We start from the raw sequence: 24,771 nt of genomic DNA, 5'->3' as shown, positions 1-24,771 counted from the left end.
ATTTATTTATTTAGAAAGACGACAGGCCTACAGTAAAGCATAGCGTGAGGGGGGCATATGGTACAGTTTATTACTAGGTGTGATCGGCAAAAAGATATTGATGCATAAACATAAAAAGATAAACAGTGGCACAAAATGATGAAATTGACATATGTATTGAAAGATGTCAAAAAAAAGAAAAAAAAGGAAAAGGAATGAACAGATAAGCATTGCATAAAAACAGCAAGAAGTATACATAAAAGCAGCAAGGCCCTTTGCATTGAGACGTTATACACAGCGTAACATTAAAAAAAAAACATGGCATAACATGTGGGAATACATTGAAAACATAAACGTAATGGGATTGATAAGTACCGATGTACTAACTCAACCCTACGCACAGTGTGGAGAAAAATTTTTGACGAAATTACTGCGAAAGGCATCATGATTTCTGAGTGAAGCAATGCTATCCAGAAGGCTGTCCCAGAGACTGATAGCACGAGGTAGCAGTGAAAAGTTAGATCTTTGTGTCGCTCCATATACGCGGACATCGCTGAAATTATTGTGCAATTTGCACGATGTGAAGATGTGGTGTTTCAAGCATAGTAGGGATAATCCGTCAGACTGAATGAACTTATGGAATAATGATAGCAATGCAATATCACGGCGAGTACTCAGCGACTGCAACAATAATTCGGCTTTGATCTGCGCGGTGCTAGACTAGACACTGTAATTATGAGTAACGAAACGACTTGCCCTATTGTGAATGATTTTTAGCGCTTCAATTAGGTAATGCTGGTATGGAGACCAAATGGGAGATGTGCACTCAAGCTGGGGTCGCACGAATGTTAAGTAGGCCATTTTATGCAAGACAGATGGAACACAAGAAGCAATGAACGGCAGCCAGTAGAAACTGCTGCTTCTACCCGGCATTGGCATAGATAGCGTTTTTATCAGCTGTTTACCAAATTTAGAAGCAGTGCTGCATGCTGAAGAAAGCTTTGTAGCAAGAACCTCAGTCTCACCATAACTTGGTTTTTGCAGAGCCAGCATACCAGAGAACACACTTCCGGGTTCGACACTCCTGCGAGTGTCGGCTAGTGACCAAGACGGGCGTGTGGAGTACCGGCTCCTGGACACGGCCAGTGGGCGGTTCGTGCTCAGCCGTGGGTCCCTGGTGCTGGCACGGCCGCTGGAGCCACGTGCACGATACGCACTGCGTGTTCTGGCCACAGACCTGGGCCGGCCACCACGCAACGCCACTGCACAGCTGCTCATAAATGTCGAGGGTCATGGGCCACCAGCATTTGCGCAAGCCCATTTTGAGGCGTCCGTCTCGGAGGCTGCACCACTCGGCCACACACTACTGCATCTGGGCCCTTCAGTGCCAGGCCTCCGCTATGCCATCAGCTCTGGAAACCGGCTTGGGTGCTTCCAAATTGACGAAGCTGGCGACCTGGTTGTGGCCGCAACGCTGGACTATGATGTGGTTACTGAGCAACGACTTGTGGTGCGCGCCACAGACAACAATGGTCGGGCAGCATTGACTAGCGTGCTGGTACGCTTGCAGGACGAGAACGACAATGCACCCCAGTTTCCGTTGGCCGAGTACGTTGCCTCGGTTGAAGAAGGCGCGCCCCTGGGCAGCCCACTTCTTGTGGCAAAAGCCATTGATGGCGATAGGGGCCCATTCGGCAGGCTCAACTACTCGCTCATTGAAGGCGCCCAGCTGGTCAGCGTGGACAGCTCTACAGGTGCCCTGACCTCGGCCACCGTGTTTGACTACGAGGCACAGCCACACTTCCAGCTCACAGTGCGTGCCACCGATGCAGGCGGACGTTGGGCAACGGCCCGTGTTCACGTCCATGTTCTCAGTCGAGACGAGTTCGTGCCGGTGTTTGACCAGGAAGAGTACAGGTTTGCTGTGCCCTTAGGTGCCCCCATAGGGCATGTGGTCGGGCGTGTTCATGCAACCGACCGTGATCGTGGACCTGACGGCCGTGTGCTGTACCATATTCACGGTGGCAGTGTCCACTTCCGTGTGAACGCATCTTCAGGCACACTATCCGTTCGTGCCCCATGGCCTGGTGGCAGCCGCCTTCAAGTGGTGGCCAGCTCGGGTCGACGTGGCTCCTTGGTGGCCACCACTGGAGTAACCCTGGAGGAGGCACCAGCAGCACCTGCTGCTGCTTCAGCGTCGCGTGGCCTGCCAGCCTGGGCATTGACCTTGCTGTTACTTGCATTGACAGCAGTGGCTGGGCTTGCAGCTGCTGTGGCGCTTCTGCGGGGCCGACTACAGACCAAGCGGCCTGCCGAGCCTAGCTTGGACACGTCATTTGACACGGTTGACTTGCGGCGGGACCCATTTCCAGCCTTCTACGAGCGGCCTGATGATGCAGCAGTTGCCATGCACACTTCCGAGGTGTCTGAGCAGTCAAGTGGACGTGGCTCGGCTGAAGATGAAGACGAGGAGATTCGCATGATCAATGAAGGGCTGCGGCCACAAGGTGACAGTGGTTCTGACATGTCGGTGCGCAACACCCACGAATACTTGGCCCGACTGGGCATTGACCCTGCAGCACCGATTGACTCGTGGGCAAAGGCGCCCAGTGCTCCTGCTGATGATGAAGACTTGTCAAGTTTGCTCTATGCAAAGCTGGATGAACCAACCGAGAGCCTGGGTGAGCCATCCATGACAGGCTCATTAAGCTCCATTGTGCATAGTGAAGAGGAGCTGGCTGGCTCATACAATTGGGACTACCTGCTTGACTGGGGCCCGCAGTACCAGCCACTGGCGCATGTCTTTGCTGAAATTGCCAGGCTCAAGGATGATGTGCGGGCCGGTGGTGCCCCACCACGGTCCCCTGTTGGAGGTGCAGTCGATGACAGTTATGCTGCCGCCCTGTCGCCCTCTTTCTCCCCTGCACTGCTGCCGCTGGCCTCCAGGTCGCCTTCACCACTGCCCTGTTTACGTCGTACACCACCAGACTGACTTGTGCCATGCTCTGTAAAAAGCTACTTATTCTTAAATACTGATTCCACTGGCTGCATACATTCCGACTTACTGCAACAGGCAACAGAGGGAAATAGCGACGTGTAATGTTCTGCCTCTGCAAACCATGTAAAACTGTTAATGCATCCTTCTGTTTGCCAGGTTGTGAGCATATCATTTTGTGTATATGCATTTCACTACATATCCATCACCACATACTGGAGCAGTGCACTGGCACCTGCACCCAGTTAACGTTAGCTACATGATACAGACCTCGGAGGTCCTATCATATAAGAGACGTCATGCAATGAATATAAAACAAAAGTAGATGGGTACACCTGTCTGACCTCATTGCTAATTTTGACGGCAGCCATGCTGTTCCAAATTGAGGTATCTAAATGGTGGATCAAATTCAGCACAGTCATTGCAACATGTCTTTTTATATCAACCACTCCTGCATCTACTGCCAGCTTTTGCAGCTACAAATTCCACTGTGCAGTGTCTGTGCAAGTGTGTACGTTGGATTTGTAGCACTTCACAGATTGAGGAGAGCTAGTCTTGCCTCACAAAAGGACTGCAGTCAATACTAACTGATGAAATGTAGTTTACGTACTGCATTGACAGATTGACAACCATAACATGCGCACAACCGAAGCATTGGCTGCAACTGAGGGTCCGTACAGGCCTTGTTCCTAAACAATACATTTTAATTATTGCATGTAGACTGTACATTATAAGCTATGTGCTCAAGAACACATCTCCCTTCCAAAGTCACACAATTGTGGTGAAAACACGTGTATATCATCCAAGCCATTGCCTCATTAACTTATGCTTTTCATTATGTGTTTTCTGTGCAGAATATAGTTGCCCAAGCACGTATTGCAAATGATGCGACAAGTGAGCGCAGGGTGCACTGAAAGAGAGCTATGTACTGTGTAACAATACGCTGACATTTAGCAATGCCTCTGCCTCCAGCCTCCGTTCTGTATTTTTGAAAGTTCAGTGTGTTCACGATGATGTATGTTTATGTAGTGTCATATTTTCTGAACATGAGGTTTTGAAATTTGCCTATGTAAGTATGCTAATGTTTCTGCAAATAATGCAGTATTCAAATATGCTGGCTCCATTTGAGCCAGCTAACCATAGTGCCCAACAGGATCCTCCTTATCGATCCCTACCCTCAAGCACAGATCAACCTCGTATAGCTCTTCAGTGCTGCCTTTACTTACTGCAAACATCTTGTTATTGGCAAGCTTTGTAAATTAATGCTAAAATTTTTTAATTAATACACATTGACATTGTGCTAAATAACTATGCCACTGCAATATAAAACTGGCACCACTTTGTACAAATTGTAAACATTGGGACCCAGCAAAAATAAGATAATTTGCAATGTCAGTTTTTTTAAACTATACTACTGAATTTTAAAAAACTGCCTTTGGCTGATAGCACAATTCTAATCCTTGAACTGCATTGCTCAAAGTAGTATTAATTACTTGCACAATAAATAGAAATGATTGACTAACAAAATTTTACAAAGTTTTTAACTAATTTATGAATTGTACCCAGTGAGATTGCTAGACAATGAATTCTGAGGATGGCACAACTTCCAAGGCATGCACTACAAAACTTGCAGTAGAAAATGCATTATTGTACAACTTACTTTCCCTTAGGGGGAAGTTTTAGATTTAGTGCACCTGAAAAACTCTGGGTGCGTGAAGGTCCATTGGGGTACCCTAAGTGTACATCTTCTTGGTGTTCTTTTGTATACCTCCTTGAATCTTTCTGTAGACCCAGAGGCTTGCATCCCCAAGCTTTGAGTGCAGAAAATCACAAAACACTATTTTATGCATTGAATCGCAAATATAATGAACGCTAATGTATTTTGTCACACACTTTGGAAAAAAGTACCTCTAAACTGGTGTCATCCTAAGAATTCACTTGATTTTGCATTTGATTTCTCACACAAGTAATGTCTGCCTGCTTGAGTAATTGAGCTGAAGGACTAAAATTGTGCTGTCTGCCCTAGGAAGGTTTTTGAAAATTCTGTGTACTTCGAAAATATCACAGCTGGCTGGATTAACTGCCCTGATGTGGTTACACGAGGTGATACAGCAGAATAACATCAGAAGGATTCTCCATAGTGGTATGCACTTCAGCGCAGTCATCATTCACCATTGCTGCCATTTCGTTTCAACAAAATATTTTTTATAAATATTTTTAAACAGCTCTCATCAAATCTCTACTGTGCACAATTGTGATAGGTTTTCCTGGTATATTGTGGGCATGGAGAGTTTTCGAACTTGTGCTGCTGTAACAGATATGCAGTCTGCCAATTGTACAGCAAAAAAACTAATTCTGGGGTATACTGATAATTGTTGCACCTTGCTGTTGAAAATGTCTATTTAGTGGATTGTGTTCTTGGTTTATTAATTAGGTATGTAACATGTAGCATTACTGTAACTGATCTTGTAAAGATTCTCATTTTCACTGCCAGTGATTCTCAACTGCAAGACATAAGCTATCTCAACCAGACTTTTTTTTTCTTGAGTATTACCTATGTGTGTCCTATATACCAGTGCAACGTGGCTACTGAAAGCTGCAGTGCAACATAGATTCCTATTGTGATCATGACTGCCATCACTGTGCCAACTACTCTAAAACCTGTGATGCAAGGGGATTTTGGGCAAGCCACTTTACAACATGCTGAAACTGCTCTGCTTTTGTGCCTTTATCCTCCCTGATGTGTAGCAGTGCAATTGTGTATAAATATTATTGGCAGAAGTTGCCCTGTAAATATGTTGCCCCAGAGGCCGCTTGGAACTACCTCATAAGTGCGGCTTGTGTGCCTGAGCTTAGCAGGCTGGTGCAGTGAGAAATAAAGTTTTGCTAGATCCCTTCTCTCTGTGATCAATTCTTTTGGATTCACTAGGGCTAAGGGGCCTTGCCATGGTACCTCTAGTGTTATCTTCTGGGCTCTGACCCCTCTGTGGGCACAAAAGGCCGTGAAGAATCGCTCAACTGGAATGGGCCACAATGCCTACTAGGGTGCTTCAGCTCGGAAAGAAAACTGCTACCGTTACATTGCATGCATTGCATTGTTTCTGTGTATGACGAAAATAGCCTATGCTGCGAGAGCATCACCACCATTGCTTGGTAAAAAGCCAGGGTGTCTACCAACCGCGAATTCTCAGGGAATTTGTGCTTCTATTAGGGAAAACTAGCTGTATCTTTATTGAAATGGAATGAAAGTCGTGTTAATGCTGGCTCTAGTAACAGAAGAATCGCAACGAATCGTCATTGACGCCGTGTCATCGGCACGAGGTATTGGCAGAGTAGTTAACGACCGATTTTTCTGACATGCCCGATAATTCGCACGGCTTTGCGGCACCACCACGTACACTATATAGTCATTGTATATTGCCCTGATTGCAGGTCTAAAATCATTAATCAAAGCCACTACCGCCACCATTTTGATTATCTCGACGCCTCGAATCGGCACTCTCGCACGCAGATCCGCTGACAGCCGTAGCCACCATCGCGGCAACGTTAAACCTAGCCGCTTCTACGTGCGCTATTAAGCTTCTTGCCGCGCAGTGCCGTGTTTTCCATTGAAAGAATTCGCCGTTGTCAGCAATGGCACCGACTCCGCCTCTGTAATCTTTGCGATTGGCTTCAAAGCTCACAGAGCACAGCGCGTTGCGCAATGCCAGTCTCCGAAAGTTAGTTTCGCCTCAGTACAGCAATGTTACGCGGTGAAGCATAACAAGCGTGAAAAGGGGCAATTGTCACGGTACACAATTATACACGCGTGCACTGACGTCCCGTCACAGTACGAGCACCGATATGCCTAATGAGTGTACTGGCAGGCCTTAAGAGCTTTTTCGGACGTGCCTGTGGCAACTTTAGCCCTTAAAGGCAGTTAAAGACATGCATTCGTTTTTTTCGGACTGCCCGATTTTTTAGATAATTTTGCGGCCGAAAAATCGGACGTTGACTGCACAACTGACGAAGAGGATGCTTCAAAGGATTCATGGGGGTGAACGTGTTGCAGGAGGAGGAAAACAGAAAAGACCGACACACTGAGGAATTAACGGAAAAAGAAGCGTGCCGCCGCCTCTTTGAAGCAGCTTGAGCTTAAAAAACGAAGTGTTGGCTGACGCCGAGATGCAGGTGTCCCTCATCCAAACCAAAGTAAACTCTTTCAAGCAGTGAAACCCAACACCGAGATGATGTGCACTGGCTGAAGAGTATGTCGGGACAGTTGAAGTTGACTTCCCAGCTGCTGAGAGAGAATCTTAGTTGTGACAAAGTTCAGGCCTCGATGAGCTAGCTATCAGTTGATTGAAATAGCTAATATTCAAAAGTATTCACTTATGCATCTCCTTTTCATTCGTATTTGAAAATGTTCGACTCAACTTGGAATGAGTTTCACCATTTATTTAGCTGCGCATTTTACTAACACTCTCCTTCTGTTTTCTTTTTAAATAAAGCATATTATGCCTTACAATTCAAACTGGATTAAACAAATTTTTTTTCAACATGCTTACTAGAGAGTGACAGCATCGGGCAACATGGTGTCAGCCTGTCTTGGCATAAAACCACGCATAAAACGAAGCTCTGGCTCATTCAAGGAATTCTGCAAAGATGCTCAGGGAAAACCTGGAAAACTCGGGGAATTTGGAAATATCAACTTGCCAGCCACCGTGAAAGCTGACCTTTGCCAGGTTTGATGAGTTTGTATGCAATGCCTATGGTGCTGCAACAACTTGGGTATTACACCTGTGCAATGAAACTAATATATTTATATTGATGGGCACGAGTCGCAGCAATACCTAGGAATTATTTCTGGGAGGGGTTTTGCAGGTGTAGCAACGGGAAGATGAAGAGTCATCATTGCAAGTTTCATGTTCTGATCGGCGTTCTTTGAGGTCGAGGTGAACCATAATGGTTCCTCGGTTTCTTTGCTCACAACATGGTGCCATGACCAGGATTAACCCTCACCATTAAGGCTGGGATAGCACAACCCCAATTAAAGAAAAACAAGGCAGCAAATGTGCGATTAGCCACTGGAAGCGTATAATAGTTCATTGTAGTCAACATGGCAAGATTCGTCTGGCGCGCTAACAAAGAACAAAGAGTCATGGTGTTCCATGTGGTTGCTAAAACCTGTGGCAATGTCAAGCATTGGCAAGAGACAGCGAAACGACTTTGCGACTTATGAAGATGCTGGACAGTATAAAGGCCCTATATAGCTTCGGTGACGGCACAGAAGAAGACTGGGACAAGGGCAAAAGAGCCAGGCAAAATGCCCATGTCCTCGTGCACGACCAGTTTAGGCGGCTGATCAAGAGCATTGTGGAATGGTGCGTCACAGAGCGGCAAAAATGAAACTTCAGCTCATGCGCAGTTGATGACGGGATAGGAAGTCCCAGCCGAACTCGAGGATGACTTCATGCAAGGAGGCATGAAGAATAATAAACTCGACAATGTACAAAATGCCTTGTATAATCACAGGGGCAGTATAGGCTGCGAGAAGTGAAACGTGCTGCGCACTTGCCGTGTGAAGTAACAGTCCAGAGACCGGCGTGGTTACCTTGTGCAGTGAGCAGCCAGAAACGGCAGCGCCGGTGTCCACAAGCGCAAAAGTAGAAACACCTTTGACAGATATTGCCAGCATGTTAGCAAGAGAGGAGCGAGGACTTCGGCAGCTCAAAGATGGCACAGTTCTTGCCTCTAGAACTCCGGCGCTTAGTTTTCATGGTCGGAGGGCGCGGTTCGGTGACACAGTGTGGGCAGCGATCGTTGACGAGGAGATGGAGAGCAGTGCGATGGAAATTCAGGGAGGTCTGGACAACCACAGCGCTGCGAGAGACCAGGAGTGAATTGGCACATGGGCTGACTGCCATACTGGAACAGCCGGGCAGCGTCACTGGAAGTTCGAAGGTGATGGGGTCAATGGCGAGCGCCATGTCCTTGAGCGCAGCTGGCGTAACAAATGGGACAATGTCAGGTGTCCACCAAGGATTGCCGACTCTCAGACCAGCCCAAAATGCAGCAAGAGCAGTGGGGGCAGTAGATTGCATGCTGCAGGGTTGAGAAAGGTGGCTGGGGAGGCCTACGCACAGCCTGCACATACGTACGAGGCACGGCTACAGGCTGCACTGCCTGCGCATGGGTAAGAAGCGCAGTCACAGGCTGCTGGTGGTGGGCAAAGGAACTGCTTGAGCAACCTCTTCGGCATGTGACAGTGCAGAGCATACGTGGCAGACGAGAGGACGACTCTCGAATGAAGGGGACCAAGGAAAATTGACGGGCAAATTCCTCGCGCACGAAGGCTTTGTTTTATCTGCTGAAGTAGTGGAGAGTGCTCAGGAACAGCAACAAGACTCGATCAATAGGAAATCTGCATTCGACTGAAGCTGCCGAGCCAAGGTGTGTTGCTCCTTCAACTCATCGAAGCTCTGGCATAAGGTCACAACTTCAGAAACGGTGCCTGGATTCCTAACCAGGAGTACCTGGAATGTGCAGTCATAAATGCCTTAGAGGATGTGCTGAATTATCAACTTCAGGCATGGCGGCGTTGACATATTTATAAAGGTCAACGACTTCTTCGATGCAGCTCGTGAAACTGTCTCCAGTCTGCTGTGCTTAGGTGCACATGTGCTGTTCAGCATGCAGTTTACAAACAGCGAGTCAACCAAACACTTCAGTGACTGACGTCTGGAAAGCTGACCATGTCAGGATATATACTCGTTTCGCGATTATGGAACCCGAGTTGGGCAACACCAGGAAGATAAAATACGACTTGTCAACTTCGCGGCAACATCCCAGTTAATTGTTATCTGCTCTCACCCATTCGTACGAAGCAAACCAGTCCTCCGCATTGGTGTCATCTATACCACTGAAAACCTTCGGATCACGCTGCCGAGGAACCCCAGTGCAGATGACGGACTGGGGTGGAGGCGCTGGCGGGTCTCTGTTGTCGGTCAAAACGGGCGGAAGCATTCGCATGCGAAACTCCAAGGTGCATGCAACGGAACTCCAGAAATCTCATAACAGGCTTATTGGCAATGCGTGCCTTCAAGGATGCTACGAGCTGTGGGGTCTGATGTGGGATATCTCACACCGTACTCTTAGGACAAAGGAACGACAACACAGTAGTGCAAACAATCACAAGGGCATTTATTGCACCTTTCATACATCAATGCCTGCTAGCCTCGTTGCTATCCACAAAACATGCCGATGGGCGCGCGACAAATCTAGAAGTCCGACTCACCGCGACCGGAAGCGAGCGAATATGTTCGCCCCATGCTGGATCCCAACCAGTGGCGTAGCAACAGGGGGGGCCGGGGGGCCGTGGGCCCCGGGTGCAAGGGGCCAGTGAGGGGGGGGGGGGTGTCATATACGTCTGAAGACACCCCTCTTTCCGCCGGCTACACCCGGAGAGGGGGGTGTCAGAAGACCTACGGGCCCCGGGTGCCAGACGACCTAGCTACGCCACTGATCCCAACGCCTGGTCGTTCGCGTGTATGGTCACGCGAAACGTGGCGCGTTCGAAGGTGGCCACGCGAGACGGTCTCGCCGAAGCATCGGTCGCCGCGCGGCACGGCAAGTCCGTCCCGCTCGCTTCCCGAACCCCAAGAGAGCAAGCGCCTTCCTTTCGGCGCCCAAGTAACCTCGCGGCGTTAGCCGCGCAACACTCGCGCCATCTCTCGGACTGCGCCTGTACCATTCCGACCGCCGCATGTGCGGCGAAGCCGCACTACAGGAGACGCGCTATGCGGGAAAAACATCAGGGGAGGCGCGAGGGTCGCGCATCCCCACAGAGCAGAAACGGCAAGGCAGCATGAGACCCCGTCTCGAAAGACACCAGCAACCAGCAGTGCAAGCCGAGGATTGGTGATGCTGCTGGATGGATGCGTGTCCTCTTCACAATTATATGTATCATGTAAGCATATTGAGTGTGCGCACGCAATGCTGGTTGCCGCTCGATGAGGGCCTTTAAGCCCAGGGTTTGCGGTGCTGCCCTGCTGACTTGTACACTGCTAATTATGTATTGCGCGAGGGAACGAATCAGCAGTGGCACCAGTTTATTGGAAATATTCAGCAGCCCAGCCAGGGCTTGATGCTAGCAGAAAGCGGGCCAGCTCAGCCCAACCAAGGCACCTGTGGCGAAGCTTCCGTAGAAGCCTTTCTTTAGGGCTATACCACAGAACATCGATGGCCATATGTGCAAAACATGGCGGTTCCTCAGCAGATGGATGCATAGGCGCCGACTATGGGGAGTCTCTAGGGCTCGAGCCCCATCAGTTTTCCGGTTGGGGGGCAGAGCACGTATTATGTAGCACATATTGAGCAACAAGAAGCTTTATTGGGCATTTTTCATGTTGCTCTATGTAAGCCCCGCTACGGGCGGCTGCAAAACAAACCCAAACGGACGGCGCGGGCCATCTGGGCAGGGGACATGCGTCTCGACGAGATTGTTTCCGCACTTGAGTAATGGCTGTCAACGGTTGACCCAGAGCGGGGCCTTGCAAGCAAGCAGAGTAACCACGCCGTCGGCACCCAGGGCTGCCGCACAGTTCGGGGAGCGGAGAAGACCATCAGCGCCACATTAGCGGTCGCGCATCACAGTAAAAAAAAGGGAGCTTCGGACCCCCGTCGCATTGTGCTTCCTGGGAATCCCCACAGGCGTTTCCCTTGCGCGCGGCCGGCTGGCGGGGTAAACTCCTTCCCAGCTGGGGTCTCCCCGACTGGGCGTCAAACGCCGTAACGGGCGGGCGCGTCTGACTTCCGCGGTGCTCTCATCGGCACCCTTGAAGAATGCTTGGTTCGGGTCTGGCCGCGGGCAACGGAGATAGCGCGGCCTCAAGCAGGCGCGCCAGCCTCATTGCCTTTTATGGCTTTGCACCGCGCGCTGACCGGCGTAGGGATTCTTTGAGCCGCAAAAGAGCCTGCGGTTTTGTCTCGGTTCCGAGGCGCCGTGGGAACGTCTTCTTCGGCTTACGGCCCGGACACGAGGCCGACCTCGGCGGGTGGACAATTATCCCGGGCTCCTCTGTGACAGTTTGGCTTGCAAACAATTGCTTGTTTATGGCGCCGCATGGCCTGCGGGTTCTTGGAATCCGATCGCGTCGCGCACATGTTCGAGCACTGGAAAACATGGTCCCGACGTTCCCAGGCTTTTAGGTTTTGTGAATGTATTTTGTTGGGCAGTGCTTGTTGCGCCAGCTGGGCTCGAGAGCCGTTGCTCGGAACTTGCGATGTGTACAGCTGGCATGACCCTCACCCCTTTGTTGTTGTATATTGTGTATTTCGGGTGAGGATTCTACACCGTGAACTGTACTAAAAAAAGATGTTCTTTGACTTTTGGTTGTTCGACTGGCCAATCCCGCACGCAAGTTCTGCTGAACGCAGTGATTGGTGAATGGATTGTCCAGTTGAGACGCAACCCGGCGGCAATTCGCCAGTAAAGATTGTGGGCGGAGCGTTGCGTCTACAAAATGCGGCCGCAGAGCTCCGAAGGGCAGTTCTGGACCTGGCTTCGGTGCTAAGCACCATCGGCTCTGCCGAAATAGGGTCGCCCTATGTGGTCCAAACCAGTGTAGCTATTTGTAACCGATGTACTGTTGAAACTATGCAATCTTGTAACCGACCTTTGTAATCTTATCTGTAAATACAAGTTGTTGTTCGTTCGTTACGGCAGCGGCTTTGTCTTTTCGAACCTAAGTCACCCATTGAGCCACCTGTGCAGACCGTCTCTGACGGTGCGTCTCGGACGCCGACGGTGGGGGTGAATTTCTACGAACCAATCGATCGATCGTTTCGGCATCGAATTCTTACTCTCTACAATTTTCTCATTGACACTTTTCATGTAATTATAGTATCCGAGGAGTTGATTTATTTGTATGAGGGCGAATCAAAGTATTTGCCCCTACTTTTTATTAGCCAAATTAAGGCACACACAGGTCATTACAAATGTATGTACTATTACATATATTTACCATACCATACACTACTTTTCCACATAGTCTCTAGACCGGTTCAGACATATTTGTCCCATCGCAGTACTAAATTTGAGATGCGCCTGTGGTAGAATTCATCCGGCTGAATGTGGAACCACCGTTGGACTGCTGTCTTGGCTTCATCATTGCACGTGAATCGCTGTCCTGCCAGGAACTTCTTCAGCGGATCAAAAACGTGGAAATCACTAGGGGCGAGGTCCGGATTGTATAGTGGGTCGCCCATGGAAAATGAATCGACTTCGTTGCTCGTACGTCATGGACGTGCGAAGCACAGCCGCCATCTTCAATAACTGACAGCAGCGCTGCGTCGCGGGGCTACCGGCAGATAAGGTCAGGCCAGTCCAAGAAAGGTCCACCGCAAGGACTGGATATGTTGACTTTGCATTTACAGCCATAATTTGGCTAAAAGGAATATGTCAAAGACTTTCCTATGCGCCCTCATGCATACTGCAGCCCTATTGGGCTATTGCAGGAGTGGGTGTGAAAAGCAGAGCAATGACAAACAATAAGAGGCAATAGGAACCATACAGACCAAATGAAATTACTAGCTACATGTTCAATGGATGCTAAAAATAAGTTTAAAGGAAGAGAACGAGTAGGACCAGGCAAAGAATTCCAATATTCAATTACACAGGGAAAGAAACCATATTTTTAAGTGATGCATATAGGCAAAATAAGGCTTAATGTTTAGGCGACGGTGACTTCCAGTATTAGATGGTTTAGCAGGAGTTAGGTAATCATCTCTAGAAATCGGGCAAGAGGAGTTAATAATATGCCATGCAGAAACTTAATGATTTCGTGCGTCGGTGATCTGAGAGCGGTTGTAAGCCAACCAATCGATGATTAACTAAGACTAATGTAATTAGGTGGAATGCAAGAACTAATCTGAGTATCTTCAAGTGATGGCAAACAGCATTACTTTGGTTTTGTCCAGCTACGTGACATTTGCATATTTAAATCTTGATGCATGATAGTTGGGACAACCTGTATACACAGGAAAAAGTTTATTATATTTTTTAAAGGAGCTAGCCAACTAACCATTATTCCTCATGGTATGGATCGCCTATGCCTAGAGAATTAATATGTTGCTGTATGTTCACCTCACTTCAAAATGCGTTCCGTGCTTTGTTGACCCTGAAAAAAACCTGCAGACCTCGATGAACCCTCCGGCAGTCTTTCACGCACATTTCACACGCCACTGATGAAGATATGTGTCTCAGCATTGCTTTGCTTTGCAGTAGGCAATGCTAAAGATCCATGAAACAGAAAGCTCTTCTAATAATTTACAACATTTACTAGGGATAGAAGCATTGCCACTTACATGCAAAGGTCACAAATATGTATACAGTAAAACCTCATTAATTCGAACTCTGTTAATTTGAAATCCCGGATAATTAAAAGGTTTTCTGCAGTCCTGTATTTTCCAATGTAAATGTGACCGAATGATTCGAACTGGCGGCCTAGGCCAACCCAGCTAATTCGAAGATTTGGGGTGCTATGTGGCAATTCCCTATTCCCATTTCACCGCAAACCCGACGAAATGACGGCCATTCGGAGCCGTGAAGCGACGCCACATAGCAATCACGATTATTTATAGACGAAGCGCCACGGTACGCCCCACGCACCGTCTAAATGCGCGCCTACAGAAGAGAAGATGTGCTTCACTGCAATGCAGCGGGCACATCGGTTTTTGTCATGTGCTCTCATCCTGCACTTCGCACGCTCCTCGCAGGCAGTGGTCACAGCGTCAGCACTTGTTCCGTGCCCCTGTCACTGGCTGCCGTTCGCCCATTCTCTCTCCGCACCTGCCGCGACGTGTGTGCACGCATCGCCGCTCTGCGCCATTTCTTTGTGTGCGGTGGTTAGGGGTGTTGCAGCTAGCGTGGTCTTCTTTTCTTTTTTTTTTTAACTGTGCAGAAGTGCCAGTGAGCGAAGATGCCAAACTATAAGACTTTAACGCTGCAGCAGAAGTTCTGCTTGATCCAAGAAGCGGGTAAGAACACGTGTTCCAAGACTGAGTTGGCTGAAAGGCACAGCGTGCCCCTCTCGATGCTGTTCACAATATTGAAGAACAAGTCAAAGGTACTGGAGGCCTACAGCAAGACATATTCTTTGAAGCAGTCACGAGTACGGGCTCCCACGTACCAAGATGTGGAATCAGCTTTACTTCGCTGGCTGCAGAAAGCAAACGCAGCCCACCTTCCCGTCAATAGAACAATACTGCGGGAGAAGGCCAACAACTTGGCTCTGCAACTTGGGCACAAAGAGTTCAAGTGTAGCAATGGATGGTTCAGCCATTTTAAAGAGCGCAATAATTTTACCTTTGTAGCCGTCTGTGGCAAGAGGGGCAGGGCAAATGAGAGCGTCGTCGACGACTGGAAGAAACACACGTTGGCTCCGTTGCTTAGCGAGTGCGGTGCAGACGATGTGTACAACCTTGACGAAGCAGCCCTTTTTAGCAAGATGTTGCCAACAAAAACGTTTGCAGCGAAGGGCACCACGGTCAAGGGTTGAAAGCAGGGCAAGGAAAGAATGACCATTCTGTTTGGCGCTAACATGTGCGGTAAACACAAGCTGCCGCTACCCACAGTTGGAAAGAGTGGGAAGCCTTGCTGCTTTAAAAATGCATGGCTGCTGCCAAGGGATGAGCTTGTCTACCTACACAACAAGAAAGCCTGGGTCACAGGCGCAATATTTGAAGATTACAGTCGGCAGCTTGACCGCAAGTTTACAGCCACAGGCAGGAACGTACTCTTCGTTGTTGATAATTGCCCGACGCATGGTGACATTCCGCACTTGAAAGCTAGCAGGATGGTATTTCTTCCTCTCGATCTCGCAGCCAATGGACCAAGGCATCATTCACCACACGAGGAAGATTTACCACCACCACCTGCTCAAGCGCATGCTCCATTGCTACGACAACGACAAGGGGTACTCCATCGACCTCCTCGGGGCCATATGTCTTATTGCGTATGCATGTGAGCAAGTGGAACCCACTTTGATCATGTGGTGTTTTGAACACGCTGGCTTCTCGAAGGAAAGCACCGACGATACTGATGCTGACTATTCATGTGCACTTGATTAAGAAGGAGCCTAGTATTGCGACCGCATGAATGCACTCTGCGCAGAGGATAGCGAATCCGGTGCAGTCGGCTTTGCCAAGTATGTGAACTTTGAAAATAATCAACAGACATGCTACTGAGACTTGGAGAGTGAAGCTACCACTGATGCGACCATGTGCGATGACGGCGATGACGCTAACGAGCCCTCCTGAGCACCCGCTCTTGGGGAAGTTATCGGATCACTGAATGTTATCCGCAGTTTTGTTGAGTGCCACGGTGGAAATTCTGAAATGCTGCACGTAGTTGGCCAACCAAATAACATGACCTTTGGAGCCTCGAACTACAGGATGCGGGAAACCAGCATTTTTTATTACTTTAAGTAATCCAGAAATCGCCGATTAAAGGTAATGCATTCCTGCAGCAAAATTTTTTTGCCTGGGTTGCATTTTTTGTGTGTTCGGTTAATTCGAAGATTTTTTTCAATCCCAATTACTTAGAATTAACGAGGTTTTACTGTAATTCAGTCACCAGCCAAAATGAGGCCAAGGAATCGCTTGAAATCAGAATCAATAGCAGCCTTTCTCAGCAGCGCTTATACTCGCACTCGCAGTAAAAAATATATATATGTATATATGACTCGCCATCCCAGCCTGGGCCTGCGAAGCGGATGTCTAGCTAAGCTGTTGAAAACCATCACTACAACTGCTGAGGGGGGTGTGTAATGCTTTATGGCATTTGAGTAATGGTAGTAATGGTAATTTTGACAACACACCACTGCTGGTCGCATTGCCGTTTCTTTTCCCATTTGCTGCTCCTCATACTCACGCTGCTCCTCTAGAGTACGAACTATGCGTTGCCCACCCAGAGCGGTGCTGCAACAATGAAATCAGTTGCTAGGCTGATTTTTTTTGTAAACGAAAGGCCAGTGATGTCAACCCCCAAGTTGCAAGCTTCCGTCGCCAGGGCAGCTTGCACAACAGTAATCGCTACCGGGAAACGTATGCGGGGAGCGCTGTGTGCTTCACGTCGTTATCGGGAGCGCCTTACCGCCAATTATGTGGTTCAGATGCTGGTTTGTGCTCATTCTTTATTGAAACAAATGCTGTTCTGTAGGTTGTATACATGATTCCAAACAAAGTATGCACTTTTCGCTTTACTTTTCCAAGTCCAGGATGACATTAGAAGTTCTTCTTAGATCACCTGTATAAGTATTTATAGAAGCCTGTACGACAAGGAGGTAGTGCACAAATGTAAAAATCACTCACCCTTGCAATTGGTGCCCTGTGTCTCATTGAGAACTATAGGCAGCACAACTTTAAGAAAGATGAGACTTGTTGCTTCAATTCCACTTTCTTCATGATGATATTTGTAACTCAGACAATGACAAGGATTTGCTCATACGTGGCAAAATATATAATGAAGCCATCAAGCGCATGGTGCACATAATATCTTATGATTTAATCTGCACTGCAAATACGAAAAGGCTACAATGTTTCTCAACACCTTTATTGCCTATTCCAAGTCGTGCTTCCGCTTGGAATTAGAGCACACAGAGCGCCTGCAGATCTATATGGTGATTTATTATTGCAGCAACACATGCAGCAGCACATGCACTGTAATAAACATGAGCTAAATAGAAACAACACGATGAGGTGGCTGCCCTTAAAAAAAATTTTCTGGAATGAGAGACACAAAAGAATGCGAGCTACAGAAAACAGGATGACAGTGAGGTCTTAATGACAGTGCACAAGAAACATAAATTTCCTTTTAAAATATGCTTAACCCATTGGCTACTAAATATTACGCATGCTGCAAGCCCCTGCACACTGATTATAGTTGCTGCATATGTGTGCTACGATAGTTTCCACAAAATAATAAATACTAAAAATTTTTAAAAATCTAACCACCACTGTAATGGAAAAGTAGTGATATCTATTGACAAGACCTTTAAACGAGTGTAAGCAGATATTACTGGTTGGGTCATTTATGAATAGCTTTTTAAACCAACCATCACCGGCTTTAGCAGTATGGCCAGCTTCTTCGTAGCCAATGGGTGGGTTAAGTCTCACAGCACAGAGTTTCTCAGCTTGTATATTTCAGGGTCATGTCCACCGTAATTCAACTTATTCGGAATAACCGTGTCCTGCATTATGCACCACAGCTAGTATAGCTTTACTGCAGCATTCGCAGCTACAATGTGCGAAATTATCCCTGTCGGTTTCTAGAAAGTATGGCTTCACTTATCTGAGCTAAGCTCACATAGTGAAGTACTAATGTCAAAAGTAATGTATGTGGATGAATAGAGCTAAATGCAACAGGGAACCTGCACCAACTCCCACCACTAAAATCTGTGTTCTACCTAACATCATTCTTTTTCTAGAAAAAGGCCTATCCTACTATGCACAGAATGACTAGAAATGTGTGGGCCTCTTGTTGGCAGTCTTGCATGTGGCTCCACGTGAGCCTCACGTCATGAATGAGGCTTTAGCTCTGGGGCAAACTCCAGCAAAAATGCCTCCAACAAGTCCTGAAAAAAAGTACATATTCAGACTAGTAACAGTTGACAAGGGACGTTAAATGTGGTCAAGTCTACATCTAAGTAGATAGGTACACCCGGCGACAAAAGTTAACGGACCATGGGATCTCTGAAATCATTCCATTCCCGAACAGCCTGTAGCAGTAGCCAGTAAAACTGTGTACAACAATGTTGTTAGCATATTCTAGTCGAGGCCCAAAATGTAAATACCAGACTGCATTGTGAGGTTGCAGAGATATTCAGCTTTTTTTCAGATCTTGTGTCCCGCAATATTTTGTCGCCTGGTGTACATAAGGAAGGCAAATTAAAGAAACACTATGTTCGCACACTAATGACTTTATTTTGTTACTAGTATACTTCTGGGGAAACTGACGGTAGATACATGAAGGACGTACTCAGCAACATTTTAGGGACTGCCAAATGCGAAAGTGTTGTCCAGAACTGAAGTGCCAAAAATGCATCAATACTCACATAAAAAAGCTGCTTGTTCAAACGAACATTTTGGAAGACATCGAATGCTTTGGCTGCACCCCTGCGAGCATTTTGCTGCCCAACTACATCAAGAATGTCTGCAATATAGAACAAGAATTAGTTAAACATGAAGCATATGAAATACATTCTTCATTACAATCTTCATTACAATCACTATTTTAGTCAACACACAGTAAAGCTTATTGCTCATCAAACCAAAGGCAGACTCGCACATATCTTAAATACGCTACCCAAAATATTGTATTTGAAGTACTTTTGAAAGTATTTTGGTATTTAAGGGATACTTTTGCAAAAGAGTATTTAGCACTGGAACTTAAATACCTTTTAGTGATTTAAGATACTTTTCAAGATACTTCAATCGGAGTCAGTTGGTGTTGCAGATGCAATATTGCATTGCCTCTTTTACACATGGCTCATGATGTGAACACAAATTTTTCAAACTGTTGAAGTGGCAGTCATTGTCATGATCTAAGACTCTTGTTCCTGTCAAACGCCACACTGTCTTTCACAAAGCAAGAACACAAAAACTAGGCATGCTGCCTTTTTATTACCCCAAGTTATCACTTGAACACCTCTCATGGTTGGTATTGGGAGTCCTCCGAAAGAGTAAGTTCTTGAATTTATGCATCACTCAAAAACAGTACAATCTTCTTGTGCCACTCTGCCATGTCTGAATTCAAGAGACGCTTGCTGCGATCTTGACATTGACCTTTCTCATGGCACTTGTCGCAAACAGAAGCTATCACGGAATTTCAGTTGAGCCAACTCCCGCACGGACAACATGACCGGTAAGCAGAGATTCCCCTCTGAATTAACTTGGGATTATCTTGGGAGAGGCAAAGCCAAACTCAAGCATGGCACTTAGGAGGGAATGCGGGCCTAAAATTGCAATTTTTGACAGAAATATGCAATTTCTCATTTTGTTTATTTTGGATTCCCAGATGTAAACAAGCTCATCACAAAGTTTGGTTGCAATCTGCACCGCAAGAAAGAAACAAATATATTATCGCTGTCGAGAGTGCCCATGAATGGTGTACTCAGGATATGGCCACAGAGCAGGCAACAAATCAATCACGGAGTGAATGCCTCCATCAGAAAGCTTGTTTTTCACGCTTTTTAATCATGAAAGAGCTTCCACTGAGAGTAATGCAGATCACAATGTAAAAACCAAAAAAAAGAGAGAAAGGCATAATTCTGGCTGCAGCGCCATTGTTTGCAAACACAGAAACTAGCGCTGGCCTGCTCTAAAGCTGAAAAAAAGTGAAGACAACTTGAAGCAATTGCCGCACAGCAGGCTTGAATTGAAGAGGAGGATCCAAGCTATGGAGCAGAGCACTTTAATTATTTTTCGTTTTAAAATAAAATATGTTCTGAAATCTTTCAGCTCATTTTTCTCAGTTTGCACTTTTTGGCTGAACAAAACCTTCAGGAAAACTGTTTTCCAAACTGCTTCATCAAAACCTGCTTTCAAAGTGGTTCCTGGGCTGAAATTATGTCAGGGACAAGATGGGGTACTTTCCGTATTTCTAAATATTTATTAACACAAAAACTTATTACATATTTCACATATGACAATGAAAAAAATTGAACTTTGCCTCAAAGTGATGACATTGTTACAGAAATGTACTGAAAAACATGCGACCAGCCTTATCCTGTACTGTAACCCCCTGGAAGATATCTAAGGAATACAATGAGTGTGTATTAATTATTTCTGAAACGATAGATTTCCCAAGGCGACATGCCTAATTGGTCCTTATGACAGTCATAACTTCTTTTTTATTTGATCTGTGTTGAAGAAAATTACAATATGTACATAAAACAATATATTTTTATAAATATCCATGCAACAGTTCATAAGTTAATATTCGGCCCACATCCCCCCTTAAACAGACTGTTACATGATTTTCTGTAACCCATTACCACTGCCTTTACTAACGATCTCTAGCCAGCACAGTCTCCTGGCAATGTTCTTGCAAGCGTTGAATGGCTTCAATGAATTTGGTTTGTCATGAATTGGTTATTACTGTAAAAGAGAATGGTCGGACTGCTTCTTAAGTGCGTTATCACTTCGGAGAAATTTTATCGCTGTCCGAGCTCATGCATCGGGGAGAACTGCACCAGACAAAGTCACACAGGACACAAATCTTGCACACATCTTGCTCAAATATTAAATTTCCTTAAACCTCTCTTCCAAAACAATTTCAGTAAGGTCTTTGACACCACGCAAGGCCCATTCACATTTTGCTGATCTACAGAAAATTGTGTGACAAGAAAAATAAGAATGGATAAAATGTTGCACAGAAACCATCAAAGATGATTAGCAAAGAAAGCAAAGCTTAATTTACTGTTGTGAAACACTTAATGCTTGTCTCTGTGTTGTTTTCTTGTCTAGCTTAACCCTTGTTGCACAGCTGTACCTCACTATGCAACACAGGCATGATAGTAACACGCACAGCTGTGCATGCACTTTTTTTTCCTCTTTAAAGGAATACTTGCCTCAAGGCATATGGGGAATAAAATAAAATAAAGGCTTGGGTCACTTGGCTTCAGTCCAGCCTTTCTCAATACTGACCCCCTGTGTTCAGCCCCAGCCACACTGGCGAAAAAGCAATGCTGTGGCAGTGTAACCACACTGACTGGCGGTGGGCCACTGCGGCAGCCTCCTCTGTATTACTCCGCGTGCATGTTTTATGCTTTTTTTCTTCGTCTGATAGAGTGGTGCTGTGTCTAGGCTCTTCAGCCTTTGTTCTTAATGTGAGTCATGTGTGATGATAATCATGTTGGTGTGCTTCCTTCTGTTGCGTCGTCGCTGCATTCAAAAGACAAGGAGAATGAGGTACTGGGGTGTCGCCTTCGAATACTTGTATTCAGGGTCCATCTTGTCATACAAAACCGGATGTGGTGCACTGTCTCCGAAAACCTTTTCACTGGGATGTCTCGGGTTATACTCATCATTGTAAAATCAAGTGCAAATCACGACAACCAAAACTAGTGCAAACAACAGCTGACGCGATCGAGGAGACAATAGTGTGAAACGAGTCGCCCGGCTGACACCAGACACAAGTACGAATAGACTGCTCGGGCAGGTCGGCATGACACCAGGGGTGCGATCTTGTACGCGTTCCAAAATAGAACGGAGGCGGATCGTTCCAACGAGCCAAATACGATTCGTCAGTTTGAACCTTGCCGAACGCCATGACGTCAATTGTGACGTGATATCTGCTGTCGATCATTCCGCGTCGTCTGCTATCGGACGAACGGAACGGAACATACCGCCTATTTCGTGACGAAAAGAACGAACCGCCTCCGTTCTATTTTGGAACGCGTACAAGATCACACCCCAGTTTCCCACTTCCACGTCCCTGAAGGGGCTGCTCTTATTGGTCTCTTTCCGTGGCATGTGGCAAGTCACAAAAGGTTGGCCCAGGACCGATCACTCTGGCAGCACAAAAAGGCTGCTGTATCTCAGTTTCCGCGGCCTGCGTTTTTCCACTAGTGCGGTCGCAGCTTTCCAGGGCACAGCCAAAGGAGGTGTCCAGCATATGCTTTGTAGTTGCCACAGTAGCTGAGTCTTATTTGGGACATCTTTCTTGGTTGACATTTGTCGATGCCTAGGAAATGGACAGCGTAAGGAAACAACATGCAACACCTATATACTCTGTTTCACAAGTAAGTTGCAGCGCCGCTGGCAATATCCTTGCACAGTGGAATACAGTTTCAGGGGTAACTGTCCGATTGCTTACAGGATTAGAGAGCTATTTTGGCAGAGTACATGATACGTTGCAGTGGTATGTGACATGTTAGGCCCTTTGTGCATGCACTTCAAGTACCACAAATTACAGTGGTGATTACCACGAGTAATTGTGGTGATTACAGTGGTGATTACCACCAGTAATTGTAATGCTGCCATAACTGATTACGGAGCAACATGGCAGCACCAATACAGCTAAGACCGCCCATTTCGATCCAAATTTACGCTTGTGACTGGATCTCCACCCTAACAGCAAGAAATAAATGTCAAAATCCTTCTTCGTTTAGTTTTCCCTGCCGCTGATGGCAAAACATTCAGTATATTTTCTCGTTATTGGGATTAGCTAGTTATTTTCACACTGCAAAGACTACCGAGGCGGCGATGAGCTGTAAATGCATTTAGATTTCCTGTTAGAGGATGGTGCCACAGCATTAGCACTGGTGATGTGTTGACGATGTGGAACGGTATAAAAGCCTAATTGTTCACTGCACCATGAATTTACTACTCTGCTGTATCATGGTACTCGATCACTGTGCCAAGCAAACACCACATAGACTCCAAGCAGACGATGCAGCGCGAGTGAACATTTATAAGGATGTTCAACCTTACTAATGGCTAAGGAGGCTGCAAGCAACTGCCAAGAAAGAAAGCGTATAGGTGAAGTGAAGCCCCGCCATCACAATTAAGTAAACGCAGCCTGTGGTTACAATGCCAGAACATCTGTTACATCAATGCACCAACCGTGGAGCATGTATTGAAAGGATGTGAAGCAGATGCTGAGCAGACGATGCAACAGGGATGAACACATCTTGAGAGGCATTCAGCCTTCCGATCGGCTAAGGAGTCCTGCAGCTTTTACATTGCTGCAAGGAACCACTGTGATAGGGTATAGTACATCCCTTTTGCCACCGACTGAGCATCCACTCACGCTTGGCATCGGATGACAGAATGCAGCCTTCCGTACTAACCCAAATCTCCATATTCCCTTCTGTTCTAGTTCCAACCACCACAGCGTCCAACTCCAGAGAGAAAGCTTCGCATTTAAAAATGTTCTCGCTCATGGCCACAGAAAAGTTTCTCACTTCTGAGCACATATAGTGGTGCTGCCTCTTGAAAGTGCCACTACAGCATCAAAAATGGGGCACCACAGCAGACTGGCTCTATGCGTTATACATGATAAGCCGTGTTTGCAATTGATTTGATCACTTACATGTGGCGTTCAAAAGTGTTCACGAGTTTTTGAGTAATTTAGGTGGCTCGCTGTGCAATTAGCTATTGTTTCCAATTTAAGAGGTATGCGTGCATTATGTACGCTGCATCATCATTCTGAGGCACTTACAAGTAGTACTGGCAAAACTATTAGGGGAGTGTGGCAAATTGGTTGCTTTTGTGGAAGGCTATTGGATGCTACAGCAATGTGAACCATTTGTAGATTCTACAACAAAGGATACCTGCAGCTAAGACCAAAGGCTGTGCAGTTAGTTAAACCTCGACATAATGGACTTTAATGAAATTCTCGATATAATGGAGTATTTAACTTTCTATAACTTATTTTCCATAGAACGCCCTACATTTAGAACCTCAATATAACAAAGTGTGTTTATGCACAAATTCAATATAATGAAATTTCAATGCAGCTGCAATGGGATACCGAGACAATAAATGGAAACTTCTGCAGATGCAGATGGTGAAATGGCTGAATTACAAGTGGCCGGTTGCGAACACACCTCTTGAATTGCGCCCCACATAACCAAGATCAATTGTCAAAGTGGAGCAGCTTCATGTTCCATGTAAATCCAAGTATGATAAGATTCTATCATGCACCGTGCCCTGTAAGTTTTGGGTCAAGTGAAAGCATGCGAAGGTGGGCCGAGAAGGATGGTGGCTTCATGAGCACTGTCTTCTTGATACCTCCTTGATATTTCTTGACC

The 24,771-nt window shown here is 46.5% G+C and overlaps 3 protein-coding genes across 6 annotated transcripts in view; 2 read left to right on the top strand and 1 right to left on the bottom strand.

The window, feature by feature from the left end:
• Positions 1 to 5,872, top strand: part of ds (dachsous cadherin-related 1) — a 169,245-nt gene extending 163,373 nt beyond the window's left edge. For all 4 annotated transcript variants that reach the window (XM_070534964.1, XM_070534961.1, XM_070534962.1 and 1 more), the window contains one exon: positions 1,024 to 5,872. In XM_070534964.1, the coding sequence (XP_070391065.1) occupies positions 1,024 to 2,971 (1,948 nt within the window). In that variant the 3' untranslated portion in view covers positions 2,972 to 5,872. The remainder of the gene's footprint in view (positions 1 to 1,023) is intronic.
• Positions 5,873 to 14,934: 9,062 nt separating this feature from the next.
• LOC139057116 (tigger transposable element-derived protein 4-like) lies at positions 14,935 to 15,513 on the top strand. The gene has a single exon (XM_070534889.1). The coding sequence runs from the start codon at positions 14,935 to 14,937 to the stop codon at positions 15,511 to 15,513; it is 579 nt and encodes a 192-aa protein (XP_070390990.1).
• Positions 15,514 to 17,498: 1,985 nt separating this feature from the next.
• LOC139057169 (sorting nexin-25-like) overlaps positions 17,499 to 24,771 on the bottom strand; it is an 82,432-nt gene continuing 75,159 nt past the window's right edge. Inside the window, exons 22-23 of the mRNA XM_070534960.1 lie at positions 19,069 to 19,166; positions 17,499 to 18,588 (exon numbers count right to left, since the gene is read on the bottom strand). Of these exons, the coding sequence (XP_070391061.1) occupies positions 18,532 to 18,588; positions 19,069 to 19,166 (155 nt within the window). The 3' untranslated portion in view covers positions 17,499 to 18,531. The remainder of the gene's footprint in view (positions 18,589 to 19,068; positions 19,167 to 24,771) is intronic.

Source organism: Dermacentor albipictus, chromosome 3 (assembly GCF_038994185.2).
Source record: "Dermacentor albipictus isolate Rhodes 1998 colony chromosome 3, USDA_Dalb.pri_finalv2, whole genome shotgun sequence".
Taxonomy (NCBI): Eukaryota; Metazoa; Arthropoda; class Arachnida; order Ixodida; family Ixodidae; genus Dermacentor; species Dermacentor albipictus.
Note: the sequence above shows the minus strand (reverse complement) of the source record. Positions and strands in the feature narration are given on the sequence as shown.

What these genes read in the sequence shown, in the direction of transcription:
- LOC139057116 (XM_070534889.1), top strand. Translation starts at nt 14,935, where the DNA reads ATGCCAAACTATAAGACTTTAACGCTGCAGCAGAAGTTCTGCTTGATC.